The 14,036-nt window shown below is 28.2% G+C and overlaps 2 protein-coding genes across 9 annotated transcripts in view; one reads left to right on the top strand and one right to left on the bottom strand.

The window, feature by feature from the left end:
• Positions 1-1,772: 1,772 nt before the first annotated feature.
• The window catches only part of LOC126847982 (very-long-chain 3-oxoacyl-CoA reductase-B-like), a 75,510-nt gene continuing 63,246 nt past the window's right edge, over positions 1,773-14,036 (bottom strand). For 2 of the 5 annotated variants that reach the window (XM_050588462.1, XM_050588463.1), the window contains exons 5-7: positions 12,860-13,200; positions 12,543-12,758; positions 11,603-11,797 (exon numbers count right to left, since the gene is read on the bottom strand). In XM_050588462.1, coding sequence (XP_050444419.1) covers positions 11,693-11,797; positions 12,543-12,758; positions 12,860-13,200 — 662 coding nt within the window. In that variant the 3' untranslated portion in view covers positions 11,603-11,692. Of the gene's footprint in view, positions 1,876-2,036; positions 2,084-11,602; positions 11,798-12,542; positions 12,759-12,859; positions 13,201-13,586; positions 13,663-13,807; positions 13,855-14,036 lie in introns of those variants that run through there. The other 3 variants (XM_050588466.1, XM_050588464.1, XR_007687176.1) reach the window with 3 other exon arrangements.
• The window catches only part of LOC126847961 (cytochrome P450 4c21-like), a 127,158-nt gene continuing 120,861 nt past the window's right edge, over positions 7,740-14,036 (top strand). For 2 of the 4 annotated variants that reach the window (XM_050588413.1, XM_050588411.1), the window contains exons 1-4: positions 7,740-7,815; positions 9,041-9,264; positions 9,366-9,560; positions 10,303-10,536. In XM_050588413.1, coding sequence (XP_050444370.1) covers positions 9,546-9,560; positions 10,303-10,536 — 249 coding nt within the window. In that variant the 5' untranslated portion in view covers positions 7,740-7,815; positions 9,041-9,264; positions 9,366-9,545. Of the gene's footprint in view, positions 7,816-9,040; positions 9,265-9,365; positions 9,561-10,129; positions 10,207-10,302; positions 10,537-14,036 lie in introns of all 4 variants that reach the window. The other 2 variants (XM_050588414.1, XM_050588412.1) reach the window with 2 other exon arrangements.

Genomic DNA, 14,036 nt, shown 5'->3' with positions numbered 1-14,036 from the left:
TATTTTTGATTAAATTCTCTAAAGTCAATTACGTCTCTTTTAAATACTTCTTACGTTCTCTGAGTAAAACATGCATACATATTTTAATTAGTAGTGGAGGACATATACTTTTAATCAACTGACTCATTTTTATCTAAAACAATTTTAATTATAAATTAATATTAATATATGTTATAATGTGATACAATTTTTAAATAAAATAAAAATGGATTCTAATTATTTTAGGTTTCAGTCACTATTTTTAGCGCCCAGATGTTTATGTTTTTACATTATTATTAATATTATACGTACAAAAACCCAGTGTGGAGGATATCCTGTAGTGATACTTTTAATTCCGGTAGTCTGTAGCGCATAATTGACATACGTTTCAGGATTAGTAACCAAGAAAGGAATTTTCATGAATTTGACGAATTTGGTTTTAACCAAACATGGTGTAACACACTGGACAGTTATACCATCTTTGTTGTACACCGAAGCCAAGTCTTTGCTGAATTTAGAAACGAATGCCTTTGGTGTAAACATTTAAATTTAATTTAAAAAATACCATTTCAAGTAAGGGTTATCGTTTATATTGCCTAGGAATATTTTAATAAGTAATTTAGTCTTACTTTCGAAGCTCCGTAAACCGTGAATAACGTAAACGATACAAGTGATGATGCTGATGACACGTTTATGATGACACCCCGACGGCGCTTGACCATGCCAGGCAAGACTGTCTTACACATGCTTACCACCGATACGATATTGCATTTTATAATGTTGTCGTACAATGGATCTTTTTTGTCAATTTCTAAGAAAAAAATTGGATATTCATTCGCCATTCCAACGTTATTGACTAATACGCCAATATCCAAGTCACCAGTTCTTTTTCAATACGATCATATCAGTCAGAATTATTGTCTATGAAATCGGCTTCGATGATTTTTGTGTTCACGCTGTACCTGTTTCCTGAAATTCAATCATTTTATTAATCGAATAGTATCGAATAGTAACGGGGAAAAAACAAATAAATTCGGTTGTCTATCATAAAATTAAATAGAGCAATTAAATCTTCGCCTTACAATCTCAACTAAATTTGGTTGGCCGTCCTAGTTTTACACCTCCATAGATCTCGATATTTTACCTCATGATCAATCACCCCATGTGTTCAAATATTACTCAGTTCCGTCCATCCATCTTTTCTTCGGTCTTTCTTTTTTTCCCTCTACATTTTCATCTACATAACACCTTTCGCTGCCTCTGCTACATCTCTTCCCATAACATAACCAACCATCTCAATCTATTCTCTCTCATTTTACCCACAATTTTTGCAACTCTTAGACTCCCTCTTATGTATTCATTTCTGATTTTATCCTTTCTAGGCACTCCACTCATCCATCTTAACACTCTCATCTCCACTGTACTCATTCTCTGTTCAGTTTTCTGTCTACTGCACAACATTCCGGCCAAGATAACATTGATGGACCGCCCTATGAAATTTACCTTTTAATCTTATAGACATCCTCCTGTCACACAAAATTAACTAGATCACATTAGATCGTGTACCGTATAACTATAGATTATAAATAGTTCTTGATTGTCATACTGGACTATTGAATCTCCATAAGTGGTTCAATAAATAATCTTGCTTTTGACAATAGTAAATAATTATAACTTAATAAACCGCCAAATAATACAATCTACAACTTAGACATGTTATCAAGCTTGTACAAGGTATTTTGACACATTTGTGTTATGTTGTCTTAATACTATACATTTAATTAAATATTTCCATCCGTCTTGGTTGTAACTATACTTACTTATATCACTTGCCGTGCTCTCTAATCTGGACCTAGTTCTGCTGATAAGTACGACATCCATACCCTTACTGGCCAACTACAAATTATGAGTGAAAATATTTTAAATTATTTTATATTTATTTAATATTTGTTTCTTAAAATACTAAACAAATGTCAATACGTGTATCTAATGAGTTGCTTTCAAAATAGTAAATTATTATTATAATTTATTTTTAACAAATTTAGCTGTTCGCATACCTGTTCTGCGTATTGTTTTCCAATTCCATCGGTAGAGCCCGTTATAACTATAACAAATAATGCATATTACTTGATTTTGATTTCACTGCGCTAACTTTTTAATGTTTACACTTTAATATACTAAATACCAACTAACTTAGTTCTATTTGGCTGACTTAATTATCTATAGTTTGATTAAAGTTCATGAAGCATGATATTCTCTCCAAATGGAAAAAGTTAAACGAAGACTAAAATACAAATGTAGACAATTTCAATAATATGTAAAACATATTTTTAAATTTAGCACACATTACAATAGTATGAAACTAGTCCAGTATTAAATAAAATATAATAACAAAAAGGGCAACAACTTATAAAAAAAACTCTATTCCTATTTTCAACTTATAACGAAGTACTACCTTGACAACCGATGGATAAAAGAAAGTAAATTACTTATTTATTTATATATTATAATTAAATCCTATTAAAATATGACATTACCTGCCTATTGCCCTGTTTTCGTAAAATCAATATTTAAATGCAAGATCGGCGCAATAATTCTTGGTATATGAATATCACTATAAATCTTGTTATTATAAAAAATAATATACAATAGAAGAAGTTTGTTACAAATTCCATGTTGTTCGTTGCTTGATTGACTCAATATTATTAACATCTAGTTGGTTTAAATCTATTGGAATATAAATTTTATTTTAATGTATACTGCTACACATAGATTAAAATTTACTAATATAATTATATCTAGTGAAGAATAATTGCAAGGTTATAAGATACCTTTCTAACGTTATTATATTAAAATAATTATTAGTGCAGATAATTATGCGAATTTATATGTTTTTTACTTTGTGTAGAATTTACAATAGTGGATTATAAGCCAACTAATTAAAAAAATGTAGTCATGTTGTGTCACTGAATTAGTAATTAAAAATTAGCTTTGTGAATTTTAAAACCGGTAATTCGGATTTTTCACTGCGCTAACTTTTTAACGTTTCTACTTTATTATACTACAGAGGTGATATTGAGCCATTTAAATAAAGTCTAAAAACGAAAAAAAAAACCTTTTCCCTTCCCAAAGATGGAAACTTTTTCTGTATTCTCTGAATCACTAGAACTTACGGTTTGAAAAATTAGACTGAATGTAGATATAGAGTTAGCTCTATTCTATCATGTGTATTTTTTTTGTTTTAAGCCACCTACCTACCCTTTTGGTTCTCATCACTTTACACTAAACGCTATGAGTTTGAAACATAAATTAAAATAATTCTATTACAACTGATGGTGAGCCATTTATCTTTTAAGAAAACGAAACAATTTTTTTTTTTAAAAACACAATCAAAATATTTAATTTTATCTAAAAAGACAGCAAACTTCTCAGTGAAAAGAGGATTCTCCGGTTTAATTTCGGCTATTTGACATGATTATGAAGCTAAACTATTCTTAAGATCATCAAATTTATTAGTCAGAGCAGTAGCAAAACGAATATTTGTTATTAAGTATTTCATTTTGTTTTGACTGTATAATAAGGCAATGGCATGCATTATGTCTTTATAGGACAATTTCACCTAAGAAGGTACCGAAAAGGATTTTGGGTTAACGGCCTAATGTAATAGACTTTAAAGGTGTGTCTCCTTTCAGTTTTGACATTTTTGGCGCAGTGTAACTCAAAACACCTCGCAGTTTGCAGATGCAACCGAAAACATAGCGTAGATGTTAGTGGTGGCTCCTTAAAGTTAAAAGGAGCAACCAAAACAGCAATGGAGTAGAAGACAAAGTCGTGGCAAAAACAGAGGTAGTGATGATACTTGAGCTTATGACGTCAGAGATAGTTTGATAATCTGAGGGGTCTCACCACCATATGATAATTACATAATTTTTTTTCTTTTAAAACAGGTTTTACAGACAAATCCAAACATTTGGACTTTATACCACACGGTTATTCAACAATAAATCATTCCATAACACACCATTCTTCCGTAAACCAAGTACGTTGTGATTGGAGTCTTAATATTTTAAAATTAAAACCCCTTCTCCACTTCAACCCTTTATATACTTACCAAACAGCGATAACGTCCAACGGAAGAATGCACACATATTAGTACTTAAATACATAATGCAAATCAGATCAAATATAGTGGTGGGTTTAGAAGATAAAAATAATTTAACCTAACCAATCATGTATTGTTCTGCTAATATAAATAACAATAAACTATAGCTAATCGACTCCCATTTTCTTAAATAATCCATTACTTTGTATTCATATTTTTTAAATAACTGTATTATTTTAAAAGACTGTGTCAAATATTAAGCGAGTTGAGTATATCTGAGACAAAAATAGATTTTGACGTGAAACTTCCCAAGGAGGGCATTCAAATAAGACCCATCTTCTGAACACAAAAGTTAAAATATGTATACTCTTTTAATTTTTAGATATAATTCCTATTTATCAAAAATATTTATTTTCATAACAGCTTTATGCTCTTAATATTACAAACCAAACAAAACAAATATTTATTAGATGATGAAAAGACAATTGATGTAAAACGATGCATTACGTTTTTGATCATGTGCCAAAACAGTTTGGAGAAAACCAAAATAAAGTTGGATCTATTTTTGTCTCGGGTATACCCAACTCGCTTTAAATTTGACTGATAGTGCTCGGTGTTCGGAGCATTACAATTTTAGATTCTATTGCTTGTGAAGTGATATTTTACACGCAATTTTCAAGCTTTGTAAAGTGTACGATTCAATTAAAAAAAAACTTTTATCGCACAACAACACTCTAACCTAAGAAAGGTATAAGACTACACTTTTTCTTCAATGACATTCAGCTTTTTAGAAGTTTTATCGACAAATAAACAATGTACAAGGTTGTTTGGTTTTTTTCGCAAGAGACAAAATTAATATTCTATTATGTTAATGACAATTATTATTATAGCATTGTCCTTATTTTCGCAAGTGTGTGTATTTTCATGTCCTATGGTAAAAAGTAATGTTAAATAGTGATACTGATAAATAATATAAGCATGCCTGATGCCTTCTTAGCTTAATATTCTGTTTTAAGCTGTACTGACATTTTTAATCGTCCATTGAAAGATTAATTTTTCCTGATTTTACTTATCTGAACAGTATGAAATTAGTTCTATAATAGTTTTTAGTAAAAGTTATAACTAATTGAAACTTTAAAGGTCTTATAATTTTGAGAGTGGTAAAATCAGTAAATATTATACCTTTCTATGGACAATTAAAAATGCCAGTACAGCATGAATAGGAATACGATAAAGGAATAAAGTTTTAAATGTTTTTTTTTTTAAATGATTACTCATTTATTAATATATAATTAAATACTTTTTCAATTCAACATTACCTACCTCTATTCCTATTAAATTATCTTCCTATATTCGGTTAGGTCATTCGTCATATGTATTCACTGTTATTGAACATTATAATCACTACATATAACGACAACAATAGGACTTCCATATGTGGTCTACGATCGACGCTCGTATTTCATAAAATAATAAAATAAAATATACATAAGTATAATTCATCGTTAGACTTATCACGTTCCTTATACCGTTGTACGTATCCTCGTTTTTAAATTCAACTGTAATCACAAAGTGTGCCATAACATTTAGACCTCATAAAACTTGAAAACAAATTCCAATAATTTAGGACTTTAAAATTAGGGTGTCTCATTTCTTTTAGGTTTAACGTTCGTTATTACCACCGGCCGGGTTAAGACGGCTTAGAATTTAGAAAGATTTAATATTATTTACATTTTACGTTAATTTTGGTTAAGTTTACATCCAGTAAGGTGTTCATGAATCAATTGAAAGTTCATTTGAAAAATATAATATACAAAATGTTATACTATACATTTGTTTTTTATTTTACAGTTACTTCTTCAGTATATATTTAACTTCGAGGCCAATCTGAAAAGGTATTATTTTAGAATGGAAAATTCCCTATCCGATTTACTCGATTGGTCCCTCTATATATCATAAACAAATTACCTAGTTAACAATAAAAAAAAATCACACCCATGCACTTGAAATCGGGCAAAATGAAACATCAATTTAACGCTTTTACAATTTTTAATATTGATCAGAAAACAATTATTTTTTTATGATCTAGAAAAATTATAATATAAACAATAAATTATTCTGCAGAATATTAAAAAATATATTATGCTATTTTTCTACTAAAAAATCTGCGTTGGTAAAACAATTTATTTTTTATAAAAAGCGGTATTGTTTTAAAAATATTTTTTCATATGTATATTATTATATTTTAAAATCTCGTATTCCACCATAGCAATAATAGGTTTGTAATAACTGAGGTATGTTATATTTATATGTTTGTGACTAAATTTTATTAAATTATCTGGAAAAAACAGCATCAATGGTTGTACCCTACATTGTTGTGGATTGTGTAGGATCACTGTTCATAGACAAATTGAATGTTTGGAAAAGAAATGGTTTAAGTGGCTCGGATTTTTTATTTGCAAAAATGATTTTAAAGTCACCAGCCAAAAGTTTCCATTCGATTTGGCTTAATTATTGGTTAATTATGATTACATTTAATCATTCCAACACCCATTTAAATATGCTTATTTAGTGTTTTACTAGTTTAAAAGTAATTTTATCACTTTCGGTTTTAATAATTCTCATATACCTGTAACATCCCCGTCCCCACTATCACTATGCCCTAAGAAGTAACATGGTTTCTAAAGTTTGAATTACAACCCAAATAAATAACTTAACCCTACACTCCATGTTTTTTATTTACACCACATGATAACAGACATCATTCCAAGATAAATAGTAAAAAAGTTGACGTGCTAATTTTTTTTCTATTGAATATTAAATTAAACTCATTTGCGCTTTAAAAAAAACACGGTTTTTACTGCTCTTGACTGTCTTTACTTATAAAATAGTTTTTAATTGCATTTTTTAAATAAGGTATGCTTTCCCTAGGTTATCATTATACAAAAATTAACAAAATGAATAATAAATAAAGAATGTCGGGTAGGTTACACAAAGACGAATAAGGCAATTTTAGCCACATTATTGTCTTTACATTGATTTGTATATATATATGCAGTAACCTGCAGTGACCTAATTATGCGGGCTTCATTTCATATAATAATAATAATACTTTTTAAATATTGAATATTTAAAAAGTAATTTTTTTTTTCGAAAAACGTGTAATGACCTTGTTAAGTATTCAACAAATTACATGAACGTAAATGTAATACCTTTTGGAAATTTAATATAATTTATTTGATCTTAATACCCGCTGGAGTGCGTATGGCACGAGAGTATAAATGTTAAAAATAATTAAAAACCAAAATAGTCAATTGTGTATAATTGCTAAAAGTTGATTATTCAACTTTTGAACTTCAAGTTTCCATCTTATGGAAAATTTAATTAATTGAAATGATTTCGTTTTAGCAGGTAAAGTATTATTAATTCAACGCTATAAAAATATTAAATAGTAGCTTAAAGCATGTATATTAAAAAATTATATTTTAATTAAAATACGAGTTTCCCATAGCTTATGAACGTAATTATTAATTACAACGATATTCTTTTGTATACTTCATACTATTTATTTGTTCTAAATACTAGTAAGAGTGCGCGTGAGATTATACATTTTAGAATAATGAAAAACCTAGTTAGTCGTTCTGTATAGTTTCTAAAAGTTGGTTGTAGTATTAGTATTTCAAGTATTCGTCCTGTAGAAAATTCAAATAAACGAAATGGTTTCGTTTTGGCAGGTAAAAATAATTTTAATGTTCTTAGTAATTTACTAAAAACCTAATAGTTAAACATTTTAGCTTCAATACTTAGTTGCAAAGGTATTGTTTTCAGATTAATGTTTTTATTTTTTTGTATGCTCCATGGTGTTTCTTATGTTGCTTACTTTGGATAGTGTAAGATAAATTAATTATTATTTGGTTCCACACACCCTTTCTACATTTAATTACATATTTTCGCCTTAAAAACTAGTTTAAGTTCTACTAGGCAATATTAATTGTCATTAACCTAACTTAACCTTACCCTTAGTAATTACTAAAAATAATTTTTATCATCATTAAATCATTTTCACTTTTGTATATAACATAAATATCACATTTTTTTTAAACAACATATTTCCATAGCCAAAAGACATTTATATCAAAACCCAATAAGTGTTTTACTCTTTTGGATTTAGGTCTGTTTTTTTGGTAAAAACGTACTTACCAATTTTTTAATTCTAAATAATAATTAATATTATAGGTCTCGTATCTTCGGAAATTCATTATAATTGTAATCAATTAAATCAATTAATAAATAATTTAATTGACAATGAATGGGCTGATAATCGGATAATTTTATTTTTGTTCTAAAGAATGGTAAAGATACGTATTTTATGAACTTTTCTACTTGGGATTAATGAATTAAAAATTTGAAGTGGTCGATTGGGAAATGGGAAATTTGTAAATGTATACATAGTATGTAAAAATGATTTAATATTAAAAAAAAAATACTTTTTTAGTAGTATAACACATAGGCATGATTTGGAGAGGCTAGGGGAATAAGAATAGACTAACTAATGTAGGTAAAAACCTGGTTAGAAACTATTTGGGACAAAAAAAAAATGTAGAAACTTAATTTTTTTTAAATATACTAAACTCTTTTTTTTACCAAAATGTATTATGACCGTAATAGGTCATAACTTCCAAATATTTTAATGAACAATAAGTAATATTAATAATGTAGTTGATGAATTAGTCACTTTGCCTGGCTTTCAAAATCCATCTTCAACTTCGTCTATTCTTGGAATAGAGTCAATATTTTAAACTATAAATTAGTACATATTGATTATTCATACACAAATGTATACATTTGATACTTTCATAAAGATGACCTATTTTTTCCAACAATGTTATGAGTATATAATCTTTATAGAACTAGATTATATTTAACAAAAATAAGAATTTATAGACACAATATTTTCAGGTGTTTGGCACAATAAATGATAAAAGCCTAAATAACATTATTGGTATAATTATAGCGGTAATATTATTTTTGGTAGTTCTATATTATAAAATAGTAAACCGGAGAAAGACGTCATTGGCAAATCGAATACCCGGTCCAGATGGATTCTTTTTCTTGGAAATGTTACCAGTTTTACTTGGAGGACCTAAAAAAGTAATGATGAATATTTTCCAAATTTCCAGAAAGTAATTACGCTCTATTCTCGTCTATTTATTACATTGTATTATCTTTTTCGATATTCTGAATGTCTTGTAATAATAATTTGTTCGTTGTCTTTGTAATATAGTTACGAAAATACTTTATTCAAATCATGGGTTATTAATCGATTGTACATATTTTCTAAAACACCTGAGGTTTTAGAAGCAGTTCTTACCAATCCTAATCTGTTTAACAAACCTAAAGAATATAATGTGTTTAGCGAATCATTTATGGGCAATGGATTATTTTTAAACAAGAAGTTTCATGAATGGAAAAAGAACAGGTAAATTTTTCAGAGTTATTTTATATTAATTTTTCATTATAATTATAATAAAAACAATATAGCGTCAATATGTATAACACATTCTAAAATTTAATGTAAACTATTAATACTTGAATTTTAAATTTTAGGAATTCAGTTTCTTGCAAATAGTTATAATATTTCCTTCAAATTTTCTTAACATCAAATATAATTTTAATTTGGTATTAAAATGTATAGAAAAATGGTAGCGGCGGGGTTTAAATTTTCGAGGCTTAAATCGTTTGTACCATATAAAATGTCTAGATAAAATGTGATAATAATCGGTCAAAAAAAGTGCAAAAAAATAAGGCCGGGGATTGAACTTAATTTTTTATTTATGTTGTTTATCGTGAATAGAGAACACGATTATTAATTTGATCCATTGCCATAATTTCAATTCAAAATTACATTTCAAAACAAAATTGACAATAAAATATTTAAACAACATATACCTGTGACATATTAAAGCATTATGACGCCATTATCATTAAATAATTTCAAAAATCAAAATTATAATGAGAGAGGTTTTTTTGAGTATAATTTGATTTTAGCGGGTTAAGACACGACAGCTACAACGAACGCGTGTGCAATAATTATGTTGGCTCCCCTTTAAGATGTACAAAATAAAGTAAACTATATATTGTATTTCGTTTTATGAATTTTAAAATAAAATATTATAAATATTCGTAGTAATTATAAATTTTTTATTTCATCTTATAAATAGGTATTGGAAGAGTTATTAACAATGTTTTCTTCTGGCGATCCTTATCGACAACCTACCTATGAGGATTTACAAAAGATGCAATACTTGGAACGTGCAATCAAAGAAACTCTGAGACTACATACCGTTACTCCCGTGTTTGCCAGGAAAGTCGAAAAGGAAACAATGATTGGAGGCTATTTAATCCCTGAAGGCACGGCCGTAGACAAATTGTTCGATAGATTGCCATCACATTCGGTGATTGAAATTACTAAATTAGTTAAAAAAAAAAATATCTACAGGAACAACGGTTCCTGTTGATACACTTCTGCTTGGATACACTTCAATTCAAACCTTTATCCGGAACCAGAGAAGTTCAATCCGGACCATTGCGTTGGTATCAAATATGCAAGGCTTCAAATAAAAATTGTCAACTCAACACTAGTCTGGTCTTATCGTTATTATCCATCGGATAAGTGTCTTAAACCTGGAAATCTTCGTTTGAAGTATGCGATTACACAGAAGTTTGTCGACGGGTGTTACGTTAAAATAGAAGCGAGAACGTAATCAATTATTGCAGCTGGGTTTTGGACACGAATTATTTACATATTTGGATATGGTTATTTGATTAGTTATATAATCATATGGGTTAAGGTTTCGTTCTTTTTATAGGTTTTAGGTACATCGGATTTGGTTAACTAAAAAAAGAACTTTACCTTAAAGCATGTGCCAATTTGTTGGTGTTGTCTAGTCTTTTAAATATTTTCTATAAATTATTTAAGCGGCGGTCTATATAAATCTTTTCCTCCATTATTTAGATATCGTTTATCTGTTAGTTGGTATTTTGTGAAAAATTGTAGTAGAGAAAACTGGTTAATCTTAACTTACCATTAATTAATCAATTTGGTCAAATTCGTTACAATTTCAGCAGACATTTATTAAATATTTTAATTATCACTTATAATAAACTTTTATTCAAACAGAGACCTTTGTCTAACGGAAGTTTTCAGATTATTTTAACAATTAAATACCTTATGTTAAGTATGAAAAACATTGTTGTTATTCTCAGAGGCTTAGTTATTTGTTTCTGTATTAAAAACCATAGCAAACTTGTAACTATATTTAACAACTTAAGGATAGTTACAACTAACAAACTGTATTCTCATATTCTACAAACACCATTTGTCTTTTACATTTATATTACACCAAAACTAAATAAATTAACCTTAAACAACATCATTTTTAACGCCACCTAGTATTAGACTAAAATATTTGAAAAACAAAAACTTTTTAACCAAAAAATTTGAGTTTAAATACACAGCAATGACATTTGCCATATTACAATTTCATTATTAGAAAATATTCAGACACATATCTCTGGTTAGATATTTCTGATTAAATGATTTGCAGTCAATTATGTTTCTTTTAAATACTTCTTACGTTCTCTCATATAAAAATACATTTGTATTTTAATTAGTAGTGGACCAAATATACTTTCACCCAACTGACACATTTTCACCTAAAACAATTTAATTATAAATTAATATTAAAATATTTTATAATGTGATATAATTTTTAAATAAAATAACAATGGATTCTAAATATTTTAGGTTTCAGACACTATTTTTAGCGCCCAGATGCTTATGTTTTTAAAATCAACCTATGTACGCATATATTGCATGTATGTGCAATAAACTAAAGAAGACACGTACGTAAAGATGACCCTATTACACGATAAGATAATGTTTTCATGTACATTATAAATACAAAAAAAAATTTGTTTATTTAATTGAATAATACGTATATAAAAATTATAAAAAATAAAATAAATCTCAATCACAAAAAAACTACTCGCATAAAAGTAATAACTTTTGTTCATCATTTTCAACTAATAATACGTATTGAAACTATATGTTTCTTTTTTTTCCAAAAAAAATTGTTTTATAATTCCATTATCTAATTAGTAGTCATATTTAGATTTTAACTACACACCATTTAAAAAAACAAAAATATGTATGATCATTTTTTAAATTTAAATTCTTTTTAAATGTAAGTAGTAGCTTAACCATTTTCCATTCCTATCAGTAAAACATAGATATTCATGAACTGGTCTTTAACTTTCGCTTTATAATTAATGGTTTACAATTTTTGCACCCATTCGATTAAAGTGCAAATAAGATGATCTGGCCGAAGAAAGGTTTGAATCTTCGAGCTACATTACTTAATGTTTTTATTAATTACATTATTATTAATATTATACGTACCAAAAACCAGTGTGGAGGATATCCTATAGTGATACTTTTAATTCCGGTAGTCTTTAGCGCATAATTGACATAAGTTTCAGGACTAGCAACCATTAATGGATCTTTCATGAATTTGAGTAATTTGGTTTTAATGAAACTGGGTGTAACACACTGGACAGTTATACCATCTTTGTTGTACTCCGAAGCCAAGTCTTTGCTGAACTTAGTAACGAATGCCTTTGGTGTAAACATTTAAATTAAATTTTAAAAATAACATTTCCTGTAAGGATTGTCGTTTATATTGCCTAGGAATATTTTAATAAGTAATTTAGTCTTACTTTCGAAGCTCCGTAAACCGTGAATAACGTAAACGATACAAGTGATGATGCTGATGACACGTTTATGATGACACCCCGACGGCGCTTGACCATGCCAGGCAAGACTGTCCTACACATGTTTACCACCGATACGATATTGCATTTTATAATGTTGTCGTACAATGGATCTTTTTTGTCAATTTCTAAGAAAAAAATGGGATATTCATTCATCATTCCAACGTTATTGACTAATACGCCAATATCCAAGTCGCGTAGTTCTTTTTCAATACGATCATATAAGTCAGAGTTATTGTCTATGAAATCGGCTTCGATGATTTTTGTGTTCACTCTGTACTTATTTCCTGAAATTCAAGCATTTTACACATCAATCAAACAGCAGTAACGGGGGAAAAACAAATAAACTCGGTTGTCTATCATAAAATACACTAGACCAATTTTTCTTCTTCGTTCTTCTTTAACTTCGCCTTACAATCTCAACTACATTTGGTCGACCACCCTAGTTTTACACCTCCAAAGTTCCAATAGTTTTACTGGACTTTTGAATCTCTGTAGGTGGTTCAATGGAAAAAATGTTGCTTTTGACAATAGTAAATAATTATAACTTAATAAACAGCCAAATATTACAAACTACACCGTAGACACGTTATCAAGCTTGTATAAAATATTTTGACACTCTTGTGCTATGTTTGTCTAAATACTATAAATTTAATTTAATTTTTATACTTACTTATATCACTGGCCGTGCTCTCTAATTTGGATCTAGTTCTGCTGATAAGTACCACATCCATACCCTTACTGGCCAACTACAAAATATGAGTAAAAATATCTTAATTATTTTATAATTACTAAAATACTAAAAAATCTCAGTACGAGTATCAAATGAGTTTTGTTCAAAAACAAAAAATGACTGTTATTATGGTTTTTAAGTAAATTTTAGTGTTCGCATACTTGTTCTGCGTATTGTTTTCCAATTCCTTCGGTAGAGCCCGTTATAACTATAACAAATAATGCATATTAATTGTTTTTGATTTCACCGCGCTATTTTTTTAATGTTTCTACTTTAATATTCTACATATTGGCTAACTTAGTTCTATTCGGCTGATACAATTATCTGTAGTTAATATTCTCTCCAAATGGAAAAAGTTAAACGAAGACTAAAATACAAATGTAAAACATA

Source organism: Adelges cooleyi, unplaced genomic scaffold (assembly GCF_023614345.1).
Source record: "Adelges cooleyi isolate 19-005CV unplaced genomic scaffold, UGA_ACOO_1.1 ACOO_flye_CR_arks_rails_tigmint_CR_PRNA_14, whole genome shotgun sequence".
Taxonomy (NCBI): domain Eukaryota; kingdom Metazoa; phylum Arthropoda; class Insecta; order Hemiptera; family Adelgidae; genus Adelges; species Adelges cooleyi.
This window is presented reverse-complemented; position numbering and strand designations above follow the sequence as displayed.